Source organism: Pristiophorus japonicus, unplaced genomic scaffold (genome assembly GCF_044704955.1).
Source record: "Pristiophorus japonicus isolate sPriJap1 unplaced genomic scaffold, sPriJap1.hap1 HAP1_SCAFFOLD_58, whole genome shotgun sequence".
NCBI lineage: Eukaryota > Metazoa > Chordata > Chondrichthyes > Pristiophoridae > Pristiophorus > Pristiophorus japonicus.
Window position 1 is genome coordinate 1,565,479 of NW_027254488.1, and position 21,955 is coordinate 1,587,433.

A 21,955-nucleotide genomic window follows, 5' to 3' on the forward strand; every position below is an offset into this window, starting at 1 on the left:
ACCATTGTACACAGACAGTGGGAAAGAGGACTCGCTGCTGGACACACCACCGTTCACAGACATCAGGACAATGGACTCACGTCCACAATCAACATCACTTCAGTTCCAATAAATTCCACAGAGCCACAGGTGATGGAGAAGCTGTTCGTGAACTGGAGAATGTAAAATTTCAAAGACAATACATGCTGATTGATATCATGATCTGTTTATTATTCTCCAGGCAATTCCACACACAAAAACCAATACAGTTATCATTCACTTCCTGATATTCTTCAGCTATTAAATCGAAAGGCGTATTCTCCTTTTACACTCCCCTGGGATAATCCACGTGTTCTGATGTTCATCTAGCAATAAACATTCCATGGTCACAACATCCTAAACCTCAATGCTGGGACTTGTATCTCTCTGTGTCCAGGAGCATGATTTAATCCAATTAAACTGCTAGCGCTATTATAACCCACTGTCTACATAATGCTCTTCTACATTGTTCACAGACACTTACATAGGAAACCGCAGGCCTTGTCAGATATTGCCCAGTGTTATGTCTCAATGAGCCTGGGCCTGAGTTGTAGCCTGCTGGGGTTCAGGCAAAATATAACTCAGGATACGATATGTGATGTAATGCAGATCTAATGTTGGGAATTGCTCTGAACTTTTCTTTCCTGAACTAAATTAAATATTATTCTCAGAGGATACTTCAACCCATTTTTCAGCTCATCTCTGAATTTCGTCTGGGTTACTGCGTAAATACACGTGTTTGTACAACAACTCAAAAGCAGCAGCATGTAGCTGGTACTGTCTGCAATAAGCATCGGGTCATTGAAACCTGTAAAATAATAGTGGTTTGTAATTTGGTATAATAAGAAAAATATCACATACGCCATCCAGAGCAGTATGAAGTTACCAGATATAGCGAAGAGTAAGATGATGGATTTCCTTCGGTTCTCCATCTCCGGATCATTGTGATTCACAACATTCTTGCTGCCCCTCAGCCTCCTGCGGACTCTGCTTGCCGCCATAATGTATCCTACAGTCAGAGCATTGAGCAGCAATATCAGGAATATTGGGAGCAGTGGGGTTAAACAGCGGTTAATCCAGCCAAATGCTACCCAAGCAGTTACAGTGTAATACTCGGGTTTTACTTTACACAACCAGGGTACATTGTCGATTATATAGTAGGGTACATATATAAAGAACCAGGGGATGTTTTTTATACAGAATAGCAGGCACACGGTTCCTATAACCAGGGATGCAGTTTTCTCGGTGCAATATTTAGTCCTCAGATTCTGGCAACAAATGGTAACAAAACGATCGAAAGTGAAAGCGATTGTTAACCAGACAGAAATATCGGTGACTGCATGAACCAGCGCTGCACCGAAAGAACACATAGGTGTGATGAGCAGGAAAGTAGTCGGGAAATAATAATCATTAATCCGAACCAGTATCACATCATTGATTATGACCAGTAGATCCGCCGCTGCCATGGTAACCAGGTAGCGAGTGATACATCTGGAGAGACCGCACTTTCCCCGGGACAGGATCACAATCGTCACCACATTAGCTGTAAAAGGTAAACACACAGAAACAGGGAATCAGCCGTCAGGTTACAGCAAGGGAGCCAGTTACACAGGATTAGGTGTGAAATGTACTTTACTGAAGGATCTGGGGATTGGAACTGAACTCTTTACCGCTGTGCGAATTGTCTAGCAGAACAGCGAATTGTCTGGCATGTTGGCCTTCATAGCAAAGGGATTTGAGTACAGGGGCAGGGAGGTGTTGCTACAGTTGTACAGGGCATTGGTGAGGCCACACCTGGAGTATTGTGTACAGTTTTGGTCTCCTAACCTGAGGAAGGACATTCTTGCTATTGAGGGAGTGCAGCGAAGGTTCACCAGACTGATTGCCGGGATGGCGGGACTGACCTATCAAGAAAGACTGGATCAACTGGGCTTGTATTCACTGGAGTTCAGAAGAATGAGAGGGGACCTCATAGAAACATATAAAATTCTGACGGGGTTAGACAGGTTAGATGCAGGAAGAATGTTCCCAATGTTGGGGAAGTCCAGAACCAGGGGTCATAGTCTAAGGATAAGGGATAAGCCATTTAGGACCGAGATGCGGAGGAACTTCTTCACCCAGAGAGTGGTGAACCTGTGGAATTCTCTACCACAGAAAGTTGTTGAGGCCAATTCACTAAATATATTCAAAAAGGAGTTAGATGAGGTCCTTACTGCTAGGGGGATCAAGGGGTATGGCGAGAAAGCAGGAATGGGGTACTGAAGTTGAATGTTCAGCCATGAACTCATTGAATGGCGGAGCAGGCTAGAAGGGCCGAATGGCCTATTCCTGCACCTATTTTCTATGTTTCTATGTTTTCTAACAGGATTTTAACATACAATTGCAATGTTAAATATCTGTGAGTGTGGGGTAAAAACAAGAAAATAAACGACTTCACATAGTTTATAGAATATACAAATGGACTCTGGAAATTTCCTCGGAGCTGTTACCCTTCTGCCACTGCAACTTCGTAGAAAGTGGTGTAGAAATCCACCGGAGATCTGAGTAAACTACTGGTTATTTAAATATATGAATAAATTGACAGTGTGAGAATGAGTTCTGGATAATTGCGAAAATAGCAGTTCAGTGACGGAAGAAGAAATGAACAGAAAACTATTTGAAAATAAGTCATGAATGGTCAATTCTAAATTGGGAGATGTTTCGAGAGCGGTGAGATAGACGCCTGAACGAAATGCAGTGAATGCTAAAGGGGAACAACCGAGGGTGAGACAAAGTGCGGGATTTGGGTCCGTGGACAGGAAAGTGGAGCGGATACACGGTGTGTGTACGAAATGGCTCAGAGTTCTCCTGTTCTATTCGCAGACTGGAGGCTATGAGTAAAAACCTTTGGACAAACTACTGTCAAACACCACGATAATAGGGGAGTTGGTATGTTTGAACTCAGCCAAGTTGCAACAGTTACGTTTATAATCCACAGATGGACATTTAATCTGATCAACTGACTTCTTGGCTGGAAGTCTCAGGTCTTTACATTGGTGCCGTGTACAGTGCAACCCCATTCTGGACAAACTCTAGCAATAACCACAAGGGGGAGAAGTTCAGATGTGATCATGAACAAACAACCTTATCTTTGCACCTTCTTCTGCGATCCTAGGAAAAATATACATTCCAAAGTGCACAATGGCACAAGGGGCATAATCTTCACCTCGCTTTTGACGCCTCTAATAATGCAGCAAACTTCAGAGGGAGTTGTGGGTGGCGATCTCTGGACCGAAGCAAAGATACAGTAAAAGTGACAATAGAGGCTGCAGTCCAGCCCAGGAGATACCTGCCGAGATTTAGCTTCAGAAACGCACCATGTTAAGGTCTTCGCTCTGAATTGGCAGAATCCATCTTTAATATTAATCCGGAACATAGCAATATGGAGAATCTGTCTCTCTGGTGATAAAGACTGGCGGAAAGTACATCCCAGGGGATGTGGGACATTATATGTACCTGAGCTTCCAGCGCAATCTATCAACAATGTAAGATATGCTCAGAAGTGTTTGATTCGGATTCCTTTGGTGTGCAGGATAGTCTGACATATAGCAGTTGTTCCAACTTGATATACGTAAAGAGTTCCATGTGTTCATTTGTAAAGAAATAGAGACAGGCAGAGAGCGAGAGAGAGACTACATATACAAAAGAAACATCGGCACTGAAAAGATATCCTGAACAAGATAAGGCGGCTGGTGTAGAAAAATTAACTGCATTCCCGTTCAACTGTGTTTAGACAATACAGTATTCGCTGGAAATTAAATCACATGAGTATATAAGATTAATATAGTTAAGTATGAGTGTGTGGCATATGGGGGGGGAGGGGCCTGTGTTTACCATGGATATAGAAGTATAATGGAAATCTACAGAGAAAAATGGACACAGTAACTCTGAATCAAACACATGAGATGGGCCGTCCTGTGCTTTTTACAAGACGTAGGTGGGCCGCCTTCTTGAACCGCTGCAGTCCGTGTGGTGACAGTGCTCCACAGAGTTGTTAGCTGGTGAGCTGCATGAAATAATGGCGAAGATATGAGGAGATAATATTTCCGACTGGACTTTGCAAATGGCCAGATCTGTCAGTAATTTATGTATCTGAAGAATACAGCCTCATGCAAGTTGCTAAAATCATGTCCCCTCTTCAGTATTTGTCAAATCACTTCATTAATTCAACAATTAGAACATTATTACAACAACAACAATACTTTCTACTTATATAGCGCCTTTATAAAACTTCCCGAGGTGCTTCACAGGAGTGTTACAAGACAAAACAAATAAATTTGTCACCGAGCCACATAAGAATAAATTACGACCGATGACCAAAGGTTTGGTCAGAGGTAGGTTATAAGCACTGTCTTCAAGGAAGAAAGGGAGGTATAAAGGCGGTGAGGATTTAGGGAGGCTGTTCCAGAGCTCAGGGCTCGGACAGCTGAAGGCACGGCCACCAATGGTTGAGCAGTTATAATCAGGGATGCACAAGAGGGTAGAATTTGAGGAGCGCAGACATCTTGGGTGGTTGCGATGTTGGAGTCGATTACAGAGATAGCGAGGGACGAGGCCATTGAGGGATTTGCACAAAGAAGGAGAAGTTTGAAGCTGAGGTATTGTTGAACCGGGATCAATGTAGCTCTGCGAGCAAAGGTGGGATTTCGTGCGAGATTGGACATGCCCTGGCGAGTTTTGAATGACTTCAAGTTTACATCGGGTAGAATGTAGGAGGTCAGCCAGGAGAGTGTTGGAGCTCTACAAACTAGAGGTAACAAAGGCATGGATGAGGGTTTCAGCAGCAGAGGAGCTGAGGCAGGGGCGGAAATAGCAATGACATATCGCAGATATGTGGCCAGAAGATCATTTCACGTTCTAAAGGACACCTAGTTTGCGAACTGTCTGCTTCAGTCACAGACAGAAGCAAGGGAGGAATCGAGTCGATGGTTAGGGAACACAGTTTGTGGCGGGAACCAAAGAGAATGTCGTCAGTCTTCCCAATATTTAATTAGAGAAATGTTCTGCTCATTCAGTACTGGATGTCGGACAAGCAGTCTGCCAATTTAGAGACCTTGGAGGGGTCGAAAGAAGTGGTGGTGTGATGGAGCTTGGTATCATCAGTCTACATGTGGAGACTGACGCTGTGTTTCCGGATGATGCCGCCAAGAGGCAGCATATAGTGGTGAAACGCGAGTGTGCCAAGGATAGATCCTTGGGGAACACGATATGCATATATTTGATCGTGGGAATATAAGCGAATGCAAGTGATTTTTTGGCTACAATTAGGGAGAAATGGATGGAACAAGGTGAGTGCAGTGCCACCCAGCTGGAGGGTGGTGAAGAGGCATTGGAGGAACCTGGAGTACTCAACCATATCAAAGGTTGCGGAAATGTCGAGACTGTTGAGGAGGGAAAGTTACTTTTGACAATGTCACAAAGGATGACTTTTGTGACTTTGATGAGAGCTGTTTCGGCAGCGTGGCTTGGCGGAAACCAGACTAAAGGGATTAAAACATGGAGTTCCGGGAGGCGACAACATGTTGAAGGACTTAGCAGTGGAAATTGAGGTAGGAGAGGGGGCGGTAGCTTGCAAGCCGAATAGTGTCAATAGTTTTTTGAGGAGAGGAGTGATGACGGTAGATTTGAAGGAGACGAGAGGACATGAGCTGAGAGTACCGTTAACTGTGTCAGCTAACACGGGAGTCAGAAAAGGAAGTTGGCTGGTCAACAGCTTGGTGGGAATAGGGTCAAGTGAGCAGGAAGTGGGTCTCATGGATAAGATGAGCATGGAGAGGTCAAGAGAGGCAGATCAGGGAGAGACTAGAGAGAGATGCGACTTCATGGTGGAAACTGAGGGGAAGTTTGACCCGTTGGGCTAGAGGAAGGAAGAGAAGTGGCAGAGGCAGCTGATTGGGTGGTCTCAATCTTTGAGACAAATAATTCCATGAGCTACTCACACTTGTTGTTGAAGGTGAGTGTGGTGGAGACAGGGGAGAGGAGTTTCACAAGATGGTTAACAGTCGAGAATACTAGCCGGGGGTTACATTTGCATTCTACAATGATGTTGGAATAGTAAGCAGTTTTGGCAGACATGAGTCGGGTCCGATAATACTTTATGTGATCTAGCCAAATCTGGCGTTGAAAGGTGAAACCAGTTTTCGGCCACATCCGTAGAAGTCTGCGGCCCTTGGAATTGAGTGAGCGAGAATGAGGGCCGTACAGGGGAAAGGCCAGAGTGAGAGAGATTAATTCTTTTAATAGGAAATAAGGCATCAATGGTGATGGTGAGGGGCTATTTGGGGAGATTGGTGGCTGCAGAAATGGCATTGCCAATTAATTCATTGTCTCCTCGGTTTAAACAGAGTCACAGTTTAAATATTGGTGATACCTGACGAGCAAATATTCGAGTAACAAAACGATTTGACAATTAATCTTGTTGCTATTGCAGCTGCTATATAATGACAGGACAAAAAGGGAAACAATGTCCTTCTCTCACAGAATCCAAACACCACTGTTGCCAGTGACAAATCAAAATATCATTACTCCTGTGTCTTAATATTTGCATATTCCAAGCTCTCCATCCCTTCAGTCTCCTGTGCCACTGCCAGTGCAATGTCCCAATATAATCATTACATGTGTGTATAACTGATTCCAAATGTTTAAAAATGAAATTTGCGCCACAGGGTATAACTGTGCTTGGTGCACGAATTCAGCTCTGAATAAATACATCAACACTGTGGGTTCAGGAATTGCTTGAAAACACAACCGTATTTGTCAGAAATGGCGTGCAATAAAACACTTGTTTGTTACAGTCTAGCAAAATTTATATGGACCTTCACTTTTTGTCAGAAGATGGTTTCTACAACTTCGTAACATACCTTGTCATGTAACTAAATGTCTATATATATGCACACAAGATCCACAAACACAATATCTAGTTGGTAAAGTTGGCTAAGGTTTGCTTTATTCGGAAACACTGCCATGGGATAGTCAGTGCATACGAATGTGAGCCCAGATTTTCGACAGAGTATCAAACCCATAAACTTCTGAATCAGATGGGAGCCCCCACTGTTACAGTAAAAGGCGAGGTAGATAACTTAACCAGAGCATGTAAAGGGGAGAACATTAGCGACGGTCTTGACGTTGCTAACGATTTACTGAAAAAATTCCACAACCTAGCGACATCCCATTGTGTGAATACTGGGCTCATTCTCACTTAGAACCGCATCGCTCTTAGACATACAATGCCGAACAATGTTAGATTTTGAGTGGGAAATTCAAAAGCATTGTAATATCAATAAACATCTCGCAATGTTTGGAGAAAATGGAGGATAGATATTCTCGGAATTTCCGATAGAGACCCAAATCTGACAAATAATCACCTCAGGACCGACAGAGCAATAAACAGGCGCTCCAGGTAATACTGCGAGACACGGATTTATGCAATCGGTAACCTGTTAAAATGAGTGCTGGAAACTCTATTGGCTGCAAAAATATCATCGGCCATTTACTTTTGTAGAACATATAGATAAACTGAAATTAGACCTGCGATTAATGGAACTGTCTTTGCAGAAATGATGACTCTGGGTGCTTGACGCACAAGAACGCAGGATTAGATAATTCTGCCCCACAAGCCTTTTCCACCATTCCAGTAGACCATGGGTGATCGGCACCCTAACTTCAATTACGATCTTCGTTCCATATCCCTTGATACCCTGACCTTACCAAATCTATCGATCAGAGTCTGTAAAATTACAACTGACCGTTAATTGACAGGATTTTGGGAGAACGAGTGTAAAACATTGAAACATAGAAACATAGAAAATAGGTGCAGGAGTAGGCCATTCGGCCCTTCGAGCATGTTCATGGCTGAACATGCAACTTCAGTACCCCATTCCTGGTTTGTCGCCATACCCCTTGATCCCCCTTGTCTTAAGGACTATATCTAACTTCTTTTTGAATATATTTAGTGAATTGGCCTCAACAACTTTCTGTGGTTGAGAATTCCACAGGTTCACCACTCTCTGGGTGAAGATGTTTCTCCTCATCTCGGTCCTAAATGGCTGACCCCTTATCCTTAGACTCTGACCCCTGGTTCTGGACTTCCCCAACATTGGAACATTCTTCCTGCATCTAACCTGTCTAAACCCATCAGAATTGTAAAAGTTTCTATGAGGTCCCCTCTCACTCTTCTGAATTCCAGTGAATACAAGCCCAGTTGATCCAGTGTTTCTTGATAGGTCAGTACCGCCATCCCGGGAAGCAGTCTGGTGAAACTTCGCTGCACTCCCTCAATAGCAAGAATGTCCTTACTCAGGTTAGGAGACCAAAACTGTACACAATATCCAGGTGTGGCCTCACCAAGGCCCTGTACAACTGTAGCAACACCTCCCTGCCACTCTACACAAATCCCCTCACTATGAAGGCCAACATGCCATTTGATTTCTTAACCGCCTCTGTACCTGCATGCCAACCTTCAATGACTGATTTACTATGACACCCAGGTCTCGTTGCACCTCCCCTTTTCCTAATCTGTCACCATTCAGATAAAAGTCTCTCTCTCTGTTTTTACCACCAAAGTGGAGAACCTCACATTTATCCACATTATACTTCATCTGCCATGCATTTTTCCACTCACCTAACCTATACAAGTCACTCTGCAGCCTCATAGCATCCTTCTCGCAGCTCACACTGCCACTCAACTTAATGTCATCCGCAAATTTGGAGATACTACATTTAATCCCCTCGTCTAAATCATTAATGTACAGTGTAAATAGCTGGGGCCCGAGCAGAGAACCTTGTGGTACCGCACTAGTCACCGCCTGCCATTCTGAAAAGCACCCATTTGCTCCTACTCTTTGCTTCCTGTCTGACAACAAGTTCTCAATCCATGTCAGCACACTACCCCCAATTCAAAGTGCTTTAACTTCGCACATTAATCTCTTGTGTGGGATCTTGTCGAAAGCCATCTGAAAGTTCAAATATACCACATCAACTGGTTCTCCCTTGTCCACTCTACTGGAATCATCCTCAAAAAATTCCAGAAGATTTGTCAAGCATGATTTCCCTTTCACAAATCCATGCTGACTTGGACCTATCATGTCACCTCTTTCCAAATGCGCTGCTATGACATACTTAATAATTGATTCCACCAAGTAAGATTAAGATTTCTACTAAACTTTGTATGAGAAAGTGTTTATTGATTTCACTCCAAAATGGCCGAGTTCCAATTTTAGGATAATGACTTCTGGTTTAGATTACACCGCCATCGGAAACAGTATCGAAACAAGTCGTAAGATTACCGCTAATTATGTGAGTTGCAATTTGAACGAATAATAACTGAGCAGCATTTTCAAAGCAGGGACTAAACTGACACTGTAATACAATTTTAGACGATGGGAGCAGATATTCCAATGCACCGAGTACTGATCATATTTATAGTTAAAATTACCGCAGCTGACACAATTTTGAATGGAAATAACAATTTGGCGCTTTTGCTTCACAAACTAAGCACGTTACCGGGAACACCAATTACCACGCCGAGAACTGGAACACCGGAAACGGTAATAGAATAAATCCAAATATATTGATCTCTGCGAAATGATGGGGACGCTCGGTGCGGCACATGGTGCAGCGGACCATGTGAGCTGATATAGTCAGATATATTCTTAGTAATACAGGGGTGAAACTTGCAGAAGGAGCATTGGGCTGCATTGATCCTGAGATTTGTGGGAGTCAGCGGGATAGTGAGACAACTCACTTCAATCTGTTCTCATTGAGTAAAATCTTCAAACGGACTCTGCAGAGTGTTAAAAACAACAGCCGTAATATTGGACTTGAATGCTGATCATACTTCTTCAAACACAGACATGCAAGGCAATTTATTAGTACAGGGTGGTGGGAACTCAGGAGACATAATGTGAGATTTCAGTTTCCCAACTGAAGAGGGAAAGTTAGTCAGTGGTACAATGGGTGATAAGACACACTGGCTCGATACCCTGGGCTCTGCCACATAACCTGGAAATGTGAGTTAGAGGAATGTGACACAGATTACAGGGCGATATGACAGATGTTTTTAAAATTATTGACAGGATGGAAGAAGGTGGATAGAAGCAGACTGATTCCAGTAGACGTGTGTTGCAGAACGAGGCGCTGTAGAAAGTAGATGAAATAGAAGACAATGGAACAGAGAGAAGAGAGAGCGTGAGAAACTTTTTTATACAGGGATTGGGGAGGCGGTGGAGTTCAGTCACATGGATAGAGGTTGAGGCAGAAACTGTCAGAATTGAAAGTAGATTGGGTCCGTGGCTGGAGGATAGAGGGATATGGCGACCGGGTGGGCATATGTGACTAGAAATTCCTCGATCACTCATTATCTGAAGCGAAATTAAAGTGAATGTGTGTGGATAACCGAGCGGACAGGCTTACTGAGGGTACCGTCGATGTTCTATCACCCTGCAAGCGTTTGGTCTGAACAATAAATATGTCCGATTCGTATAAAGGGACCATGACCCGGCATGGAGACGGTGCTTTGGTTAAAATGTAGGTATTGAATCTAAAACGGGTTTTTAAATGTGGACAAACCCAGGACAGCTGCATAGAGCGCCGCTGCCTTGTTTCAATAGCTCTCTCAAAGCACGGATTCCCGGTCTGATGTTTACCGCTGCAGGAATGGATGTGACAGAAACCAGCTGCCTTCCACCTGCTGAAGGCAGAAAAATCTCCGCTGGGAGCTTGAAGGCGAGTCTGTGAACAGGCTGGTCACCGGTCAGTGGAGAAGATGAGGGAGAGAGTCTGTGTTCCTGCATGGAGCACAATCCCACAGTCGGCATGGATTGTGATGACCAGGAATAATATCCGGCACTTTGCTGGAACCAGACCGAGAACAGCGGGTAGATTCTGATTAACGGGACTGAACAAATCCCGGTCCTGACTGTCCGAATTCCCAGGTATGTGTCCATGATCGGCTGTCCGTGTCTATCTCCACAGCGGGAGTCAATGGAGCATTTTGCAACACGCTGAATGTTCAGTAAAATATAATCTGTCAGATATTACCGAGTGTTACGGGAAAGGATAGCAGGCAAGGAAAAATCGAATTAAAATAATCCATTGATTTACACATTGCACGATTCTCAGATAAAACGGAACCAGTTTGAAAGACAATACAGGGGGGAAATAATCGGCCGGTTTTATGTGGGTTAAAGAAAATTGAAAAGTCACCAAATGATCAGTCAATGAACAAGATTGAGCGAGAAATACTGTCACTGAATTTCTGCATCTGAATTGAATTGTGAAGGATCGTTACAAAAAGACAATTAGTGAGATGGGAGATAACGCAGTTTATCCCAAATTTATTCACAACTTTAGTAACGGAATGTAATCACTTACCGGGGATTCCAATGGCTGCTATAATCGGATAGTAAATCATTGCTGCCTGTAGAATTGGTGGTAACCAGGAAAAGGGATAGGCAATGTAAGGAACTCTCATTCTGTCCGAGAAATGATGATGACTATTGCCACTGGAAACAGAGATCCAATGAGTTGTGAGATGAGAGCTTAAGAGAAAACATCATTGCTAATTGTGGGACATTTCCCGTGGGAACATGAAAGATCAGGTGCATTGATATTACTTCCAGTCATTTTGCAGCACGTCAACTCCTTTCACTGTAATGTTTGTGCTGCAATGATTATATCCAAACTGATAATACAATGTTTGACGTGAAACTGCCCAAAACCTTGGCCTAATACATTGCTCACATTTCTAACTAACAATATACATAAAGCCGGGCTCTGCCGGCATGACTTCCGCACCTTAAACAGAAACAGCTTCAGTTTTCCTCCTGTTAAATGATGCGGTTCACTCCAGTCGATGCACGAAGTGAATTCCCCAAATTCCCAATCAAATTTCAAATTTTACCCCACTCCCGGCGTTTGACAATCATCCCTTTCAATCTCGGAGTTGAGGTTTGCAATTGAATGAGCAATGTATATCTTTAGAACTGCATGAAGTCGGGATTTGCACCAACACCTAGAATGAAAAGTAATCTAAAAACTAGGGTAGAAAAATGTAACCATACAAAAGGGCTCGAAATAAGCCTCGTTTCACTGCAATTAACATTTTTCAAACGTAACAGATTATTTTAAAACCGTTTCCAGAGGGCTAACTGTGACAAGGGACCGGTACAGTATTAGAATAGCTTCTGACACGTGAGAAGCAGAATCTCTCTGGGTATCTACCTCCCCATGGATTTCCTGGGCTGCGGTGGGGATTCTCGACGCTGCTCCATTCATTATCTTTTACAATTAACCATTGCCGTAGTTTCACGTTGATATGTTCTGTGATATTATAGAGACTGAGGAATGCAGGGACAGGAGTAGGCCATTCAGTCGCTCGGACATACTCCACCATTCAATTAGTCCCCAATTCAATATTTCCCGCATTTATAGAAACACTTGAATTTACATAGCGCCTTTCACAACCAACGGATGTCGCAAAAGGCTTTAAGGCCAATTACATAATTTTGGACCTTTAGTCACTCTACTTTTGTAGCAAATGCTGCAGGTAATTTGTACACAGCAGGGTTCCAAAAACAGCAATGTTACAATAACAAGTTAATCTCCGTTAGTCATGAATTTGATTGCGGGATAAATATAGGTTAGTGCAACTGGATATCTCCCCTGCTCTTCTTAGAAATGGTGCCATAGGACCGTCTACGCCCTCCTCGGAGAACATAACACTCATCTGAAAGATGGCACCGCCGATAGTGCAGCATTCCCTCTATATTTCACTGGAATTTCAGCCAGATATGTGTGATGACGTCTCTGGAGTGGGAGTTTCTTGCTCCAACCTGCACTATTTACTGCAGCACTACTTAACAAAGGCTCATCTGTGAAATAACATACCACTATATGTTAAATTTGGATTGGATATGTATTTTTTTAATCTCATTTTTATTAGCCAGATATGTACTTAATGACTACGAACTGATTGTCGACCCGTCTTACAACCTGACACACGTGTTTAGATTCAATGTACCACATGCATTTTTGAAATAGAACTTTTTATTTTTTTTATATGTTCATCTTTTTCATGTTAATCGAACAAGTATACAGTAGTCCTGAAGCCTAAAATTTGTCAAGCATTGAAAAACTGAGAAAAAGAAACATTCTAACTTCATGCAATTAATGCAATGTGAGAATCAACTAATTGGTCTTGAGACGACATAATGCACTGTCTTTACAATTGGTTCTTGGAAGTACGAAGCCTGGGACAGAATAATATTTGTAGAATAGGAGATCACATGTTCTGAAGTTGCTGGCAAAAGCCTTGAGACAAAGCAAGAGCAAGATAAAATGGAAGAACAACTCTCTTCCCCTCTTGTAGGCCGGTAATTTTTCAGCCATAAATATATGGCATCTTGAGGACGAGTCAATCAGCCCTTGTCCATCAAAGTTATGGATGTGGAGAGGGCCGACTCTTCTTTCCTTCGTCTGAAAGAAACTCCACGCCCTATTGGACTCCCACCATTTGGAAATACCCCAAAATGGTACCTGTGTCAATATCGACTCATGGTACCGCCTGGAAATGTAGTATAAAAGAGCCACTTATGAGAGTTAGACTGTAGAGAACCAGGAGCAAGGGCTGAGCCTGGAGAGGGACCAGGCAGTAGTGGCCCACGGGAGGAGGATCCGGATAAAAACACACAAGATAAGGGCCAATGAACATAGAATAGCCCAAGCGGCTTGATTCCATGGCAAAGGCCAACGAGCAGAGAACACCTCGAGTGGGATGAGTCCAACCCAAGGGCCAATGAACAGAAGATACTCCAGGCGTGGTGAGATGTAAGAGAGCCTTGGTGCGTTGGACTGTTTCTTTCAGACTCCTATCAAAGGCAACTAAAACTACCTGAGGCAGCACGCGTGATATCATTTTCGTTCTATACTGTAAACTACTGATAAATGCTCACCTTTGTGTAATACCTAATAAAAGAACATTGTGCATTTTGAAGTAACGTCAGACAATTGGGAAAGCATGCAAAAACCCTAGCAAAATCTGGTGTGACAAAACGGTGGTGTTTATTTGGGTTTAAAAACATTCTAAGGCTGACCCATTTTGCTGGTACATTGTTCGAGGAAGGATAGCCATTGGGGAGTGCAGGGATATTTGTACACCTGCCAGTTTTCGAAATGTCGCAGAATATCTGACTGTACAACTGACATAGAGATAGCCTTAGAGAAACACGTGGGTAAGCTGAGTGGGACGGATTTAGTCAAGGCGATTTTGCCCTGTAATTATGAAGTTAATTTGCAGCGGCTCATCCAAAAGTAGGTGGATGACAATGCAATCAGATTGGAAAAGTGCAGACCATGGTTCGGATTACAACAAATGAGTGAGCAGCTAATCATTGATCTAAAAAACAGCTAAGCCTGAAAAAACTGCAATTACTTAATCTGGAAAAGTAACTTCGCCAAACAATGCAGACTTTCAAGGCACATCTCATAAGGGCCCATGACCTGTTATGTATGCTACAGCACCTGCAAACTCAGGCGTGTGTATCAGCTGCACTCGCAGTCGGGTCACGAGCGATGAATGATAGAAATACAGAACTAGAAAAAGAGTTTGAAGTTTGTACCCAAAAGTTGAAAGAAGCGATCGGAACTTTATTAGGAAATAATGATCAAACCAGCTAGGGAGGCTGAGAACATATGGCCTATGAGCTGTGGGACAAATTGGGACGCCGGAATGCGGTGGTTTCATCTGTTACAATGTTTCAGGGTATAAAGCGATATAAACTAGAGTGGAACTGCTTGGAAGGACAAGTTACTTCTCACTATTACACGGACAGAAGCAAAGACAGAAAGAGAAAGAAAAATTCCATGGAAAAAGTGATCCATCCGTGGCTAACTAAGCAAGTTAAGCATATCATTACATTGTAATATGCTTATAATAGTACGAAGAGTGGTCGTAAGCCTGCGGATTGCGAACATTTCAGAAACCAGCAAAGAATGACAAGCAAATTGATAAAATGTGGAAAAATATAAAATGAGATAAAACTAGCAAGAAATATAAAAACAGATTGCAATAGCTTCGACAAGAATGTAAAAAGGAGCAGAGTAGCACAAATGTGATTTGGTCCCTTAGAGGCTGAGACAGGAGAAAACATTATGAGGTGTAAGGAATTGGCAGAAACTTTAGAAAAATATTTCGTACCAGTCTTCACATTTGAATACACAAAAAGCAGACCAAAAATTTTGGGGAAACAAGGGTCTAATGAGGGTGAGGAACATAATGCAACGAATAGAAGTAGAAAAAGTACAAGGCAATGATAGGACTAATAACTGACAACCCCCCTAGATCTGACGGGCTACATGTTGGTTTATAAAAGGCTGGACGCAGAGATAATGGATGTATTGGGTTTGATCTTCCAAAATTCAGTTGATTACTGATGCTGTTCTGGGATGGAATTGTGCAAATATAACACTGCTATTCAAGAAAAGTGAGGGGGAGAAACTAGAGACCTATTGGCCAGTTAGACTGACATCAATTTTGGGGAAAAATGCTGGAATCCGTTGTTAAAGAAGTGGAATCAGGGCACGCAGAAAATCATATCACGCAGAGCAAATCTGGTTTTATGAAAGGGAAATCGTTTTTGACAAATGTATTATAATGCTCCAAGGATGTAACGAGCAGCATATATAAAGTGGAACCAATGGATGCAGTATATTTGGATTTCCAGAAGGCATTCCAAAAAATGCGGTATAGATAGTTATTACACAAGATAAGGGCTCAGGTATTGGGGTAATATATGAGCATGGCTAACGGTTTTCTTAATGGAAAGGTACAAAGAGTAGGGTTCATTTGATCTTTTGCAGGTTAGTAGCTGGTAACTACTGTGGAGCCTCAATGATCAGTGCTGCGGACTCAGCTATTTACAAACTATATTAACTACCCATATGAAGGGACCGAGTGTGCTGTAATCATGTTTGCTGACGATACAAAGCTGTGTGGGAGCGTACGCTTGTGAGGAGAACACAACGCGTCTGAAAAGGGATATAGATAGACTGTGAGTTGGCAGTAAGCTGGCAGATGGAGTGTAATGCAGGGAAATGTGATCGTATCTACTTTGGGAAGAAAAATAGGAAAACATAATATGCTTAAATGGTATGAAAATTTTAAATGTTGTTGTTCAGCGAGTGTTGCATGTCCTTGTGTAAGAACCACACATGCAGGTACAGCAAGTAATAAGGAATGCAAAAGGCATGTTGTCCTTTGTTCTAAGGGGGTTGGAGTGGAAGAGTGGGGAAATCATGCTTACATTGTGCAGTGCCTTGGTGGCACCATACCTGGAAATTGTCTCCCAATCTGAGGAAGGATAAAGGTGTCTTGGAAATGAAGCAACACAGGATCGGTAACTGATGCAGGGGATGCGAGGGTTGTCTTATGATGAGAGATTTAGTAGAATTGACTTACACTTTCTGGCATTTAGTAAAGGGAGGTGATCTCATTGAAACAGCTAAGATGCTGAAATTGCGTTGATAGGCTAAATAATGAGTGATTGTTTCCCCTCGCTGGAGTTTTTGGAACAATGAGGCACAGTCCTAAGATAAGGGGTAGTCCATTAAAACCGAGATAAGGAAGACATTCTTCACTCAGTGGATTGTGAATGTTTGCAATTCTTTGACTCAGAAGGCTGTGGAATGCCGATGTTTGAGTATATTTATGGGTGATTTGGATCAGTTTTTTGGACTCAAGGGGAATCAAGGAATGTGGGAATCGGGCCGGAAAGTGGAGTCGAGGTAGACGATCTCCTATTTCTTATGTTCTTATAGAATCATAAAAACATAGAAGTTTACAGCACAGAAGGAGGCCATTTCGATCCATCGTGTCTGTGCCAGCCAAAAAGCAGCTAATCGCACTTTTCAGATCTGGATCTATGGCCCTGCAGGTTATTGCACTTCAGGTGCATATCTAATCCGTTTTAAATGTGGTGAGGGTTTCAGGCAGTGAGTATCCGCTGCCAACCATCTTCTGGTTGAGAAATATTCCCTCAAACTCTCTCTAAACTCTCTGCCAATTATTTTAAATTTATGCCCCTGGATTTTGACACCGCTGCGAGGGAAATAGATCCTTTCTATAGGCACTGCAGAATATTAGCACGATTTCCCCAATCTTACACTCCAACCCCCTTACAACAAAGGTAAACATGCCATTTGCATTCTTTATATCTAGCCTTAATAATTTTATACTGCCCAATGAGGTCACCCCTCAGTCTCCTCTATTCCAAGGAAAAGAAACGTAGCCTATGCAATGTGTCCTCATCGATATGAATGAGTGATCGTAGCATGATTGAATTTCACATTCAGATGGAGGGTGAGAATTTGGTTCTCTAACTCGTGTACTAAGCTTAAATACAGGAAACAATGAAGGTATGAGGGCTCAGTTGGCTAAAGTGGACTGGGACAAAAGAGTAAAGTTTAGAACGATTGATGAACAGTGGCGTACATTTAAGGAGATAATTCACAACTCTCAAGAAAAATGAGGAGGAAAGGGCGTGAGAGAAAAGATAGCCATCCGTGGCTTACTAAATAAATAAATAACGGTAACCAATTAAAAACAAGGGCAAACAATGTGGCCTAAACTAATGGGAGGACAGAAGATTGGGAAGCGTTTAAAAGCCAACAAAGAGTGACTAAAAATGATTAAGAAAGGGAAGATAGACTATGAAAGTAAACTAGCACGAAATATATAAACAGCTGGCAAGAGTTTCTATAGTATATAAAATGGACAAGAGTGGTCTAGAGTAAATTTTGGTCCCTTGGAGGACGAGACCGAGAAATTAGTAATGGGGAACATGGAAATGGCAGTAACTCTGAACAAACATTTTGTATCAATCCTTATGGTGAGTACACGAACAATTTTCCGACAGTGGATAGTCGAGGGGTTATAGGGGGGAGGAACTTAACACAATCAAAATCACTAAGGAAGTGGCACTCAGTAAGATAATGGGACTAAAGGCAGATAACTACACTGGATCTGATGCATGCATCCTCGGGTCTTAAGAGAAGTAGCGGCAGGGATAGTGGATGCTTAGCTTGTAATTTGCAAACATTCACTGGATTCTGGGGAGATCCCAGCAGATTGAAAACTGCAAATGTAACTACATTACTTAAAAAAAGGAGGCAGACGAAAAGCCAGAAACTATAGACCAGTTGGCCTAACATCTGTGGTGAGGAAGATGTTGGAGTACATTGGTAAAGAATCATTAGCAGGACATTTGGAAAAGCAAAATACGGCTAGGCACAGTCAGCATGGAGTTATGAAGGGGAAGTCATGTTTGACAAATTTGCTCGAATTCTTTGAGGATTTAACGAACAGGGTGAATGTGGAACCAGTGGATGTGGTGTATTTGGCATTCCAGAAGGCATTTGACAATATGCCACGTAAAAGATTACTGCACAAGATAAACGTTTGCGGGATAGGGGGTAATATATTAGCATGGATAGAGAATTAGCTAACGAACAGAGATCAGAGAGCAGCAATAAATGGTTCATTCTCGGGTTGGCAAATAGTAACCAGTGGGGTGCCGCAGCGATCAGTGCTGGGACCCCAACTATTTACAATTTATATTAACGACTTGTACGAAGCGACTGAATATAATGTGGCCAAGTTTGCCGACGATACAAATATCGGAGGAAAAGAAACGTGTGAGGAGGCCAAACAAAATCTACAAAAGGATATAGACAGGCTAAGCGAGTGGGCAAAAATTTGGCAGATGGAGTATAATGTTGGAAAATGTGAGGTCATTCACTTTAGCAAAAAATGAATCATAGAACAAATTATTACTTAAATTGAGAAGGATTGCAAAGTGCTGCAGTACAGCTGGTCCTGGAGGTACTTGTGCTAGGAACACAAATGGTTAGTATGCAGGTAGAGCAAGTGATCAGGAAGGCCAATTGAATCTTGACCTTTATTGCAACGGGGATGGAGTATAAAAACAGGGATGTCTTGCTACAGTTGTAAGGGTATTGGTGAGGGTACCTGGAATACTGCGTGCAGTTTTAGTTTCCATATTTACAAAAGGATATACTTGGTTTGTAGGCAGTTCAGAGAAGGTTCACAAGGTTGATTCCAGAGATGAGGGGGTTGACTTATGAGGAAACGTTGAGTAGGTTGGGCGTCTACTCATTGGAATTCAGAAGGATGAGAGGTGATCTTATCGAATTGTGTAAGATTATGAGGTGGCTTGACAGGGTAGATGCAGAGAGAATGTTTTCACAGATAGGGGAGAGTAAACTTCATGTCCATAATCTTAGAATAAGGGGCCATCCATTTACAACGAGATGATGAAAAATTTCTTCTCTCAGATGGATGTGGATCTGTGGAATTCGCTGCCTCAGAGAGCTGTAGAAGCTGGGACATTGAATATATTTAAGACAGAAATGGTCAGTTTTTTAAACGATAAGGAAATAAAGGGTTATGGATAGCGGGCAAGAAAGTGGAGCTGAGTCCACGATCTAATCAGCCATGATCGTATTAAATGGCGGAGCAAGCTGGAAGGGCCGTATGGCCTTCTCCTCCTCCTATTTCTTATGTTCTTATAAGATTCTCCACTCCCGGAAATATCCTCCTAAATCTTCTCTGTAACTTCTCCAGTGCAATCACATCCTTCCTGTAATGTGGTGACCAGAACTAATATTTTATACAGTTCAACATAACCCTCTGGTCTTGTATTCGATGCTGAGGCTAATAAAGGCAAGCATTCCGTATATCTTCTTAACCGTATATCTTGCTGGCCTGCTACCTTCAGGGATCTGTGGATATGCTCTCCAAGGTTCCTTTGTTCCTCTAAACTTCTCAGTGCCTTACCATTTAATCTGTATTCCCGTGCCTTGTTAGCCCTCCCCAAAATGCATTATTAACACTTCTCCGGATTAAATTCCATTTGCCACTGTTCATCCCTCCTGACAAGTTGATTGATATCTTCCTTCAGTCAGCAGCGTCCTTCTTCATTACTAACCAGACAGCCGATTTTAGTACCATCTGTAAACTTTTTAATCATACCCCCAATATTCAAGCCTTGATCTGTGACGTGTACCACAAAAATGAAGGGATTCAGTACTGAGCCCTGCGGAACCCCACTGGAAAAGGCCTTCCGGTCACAAAAATACCCCTCAAACTTTACCTCAGCTTCCTGCCTTTGATACAATGTTAGATCCAACTTGTCACTTTGTCCTGGATGCCTGGGCATTTACATTCGTGATCAGTCTGCCGTGTGGGAACTTATCAAAAGCCTTGCTGAAATCCATATTCACTACATAAAACACACTACTCTCATCGACACTCCTTGTTACCTCCTCAAAAAAATCAATCAAGTTAGTCAGACACACCCTTCCCTTAACAAATCCGAATCGAATTGTGTGGGAATGGGCCGATGCCGGTTAATGTGGTAACAAGGTATACAATTAAGTAGCAGAGTGGGAAAAACTCAACAGTGCGGGAATAACTGTGGGTAACAGGAGGAGGGCCTGGACTTAGTCCTGGACCTTGGCAATATTATAATCAGGCAATTAGATAAAAAGCTGCTGAGGCGAATATTCAAATGTCGATGGAGAAGAAATTTAAAGTTCAGCCGACACTGAAGTTGCCAGTGTTTTTTCCAAGAACAATAAAACTTAACATCTGCTGAGTTTAAATGACCGTTTATGTGGAACTATGTGTTAAAGTGCGGAATTTTTGTTTTTAATTTGATTGCTGATAATTCAGCACCCCACCCTCCAAGTTTTTGTAAATATGAAATAATTAGTAAATATAAATGTGGTTGAAAGACAATGGATATATTGATCTATGATTAAATAAAGGAAGAAAGGAAACGTTTATTAAGTCCCTTTTTTACTTTCAGAGTTGTGTCCCTTTTAAAAAACCGTCAGTCTGAATGTTTCGATAACAGAAGCTGCGGGAAGCTCCGTTCCTTGGAGAACAACCATGTAGTTAGATCAGGGAAAATCGCCATCATGGATAACCAATAACGACTTTAGAAAGTGGAACATAGAAAATGACGCTCAACATTCTCGTGTTTGCCAGATTCGTACACTCGCAAAAGCACTCGTGGTCCAGCATGCCTGCAGTATGTACTGGAATTACGTACTGGGAAACCGATCTTATATGGGACTGATACTCAGAGTGCCCATTATTAGATGAGTGAAGTTCGCAATCCATGTGTTTTGCGTTGAAAACAAACATGTGATACAGGGCCAGCTCCACAAAAGTATGAACCAGCCCCAGCATATGTCACAATGATTAATAATTATAGCTGGGCGGCTCCATACTTATCGGGCTGCACCCGCATAGAAGACACGTGCTTATGCCCTTCGGAAACAACTGAACAATATGCCTCTGTTTGTGTGCTTAACTGGGATTCAGGCAGTATTAATTGCAACATGTCAGCAGAATTTGGATGGAGCTCTCTATTCAGCCGCAGCTAGTTGGGAAAAGGAATCTACTAAGTCACTGCTACCGCAACTACCATGTTTCAGGGTCAAGCAGTATCTGTCCCATTAATAGTCCCAGTTTTTGCTTCACACAACATCTAGCCACAGCCATCAAGCAACATGTTTTACTCAATATACAAGCCTATGGCAACATGAAACTTACAATAAATGGAATACTTAAGTATTAGCTGCACCATTATGTGGCACCTCAGTATACTCGTGAGGCGACTGATCTTCTCCCTAAAGCATGTCTCTGTGTTTGAGGAGGACAACTCGAGAATAGATATCGAAATTGACAGCATCGGGAATTGTTCGCACTGGAGGGATATTGGTTTCGTAATGCCTCACAGGTGCTAGTATACCTCAACTCTTGATGGTTATATATTTAATGTGAGTAACTCGTTTGGTCAAAACCATGTTGAAGAGA

The 21,955-nt window shown here is 42.4% G+C and overlaps 1 protein-coding gene across 1 annotated transcript in view; it reads right to left on the reverse strand.

The window, feature by feature from the left end:
* Positions 1-629: 629 nt before the first annotated feature.
* LOC139254825 (probable G-protein coupled receptor 139) overlaps positions 630-21,955 on the reverse strand; it is a 47,919-nt gene continuing 26,593 nt past the window's right edge. The window contains exons 4-5 of the mRNA XM_070873839.1: positions 11,428-11,558; positions 630-1,561 (exon numbers count right to left, since the gene is read on the reverse strand). Of these exons, the coding sequence (XP_070729940.1) occupies positions 630-1,561; positions 11,428-11,558 (1,063 nt within the window). The remainder of the gene's footprint in view (positions 1,562-11,427; positions 11,559-21,955) is intronic.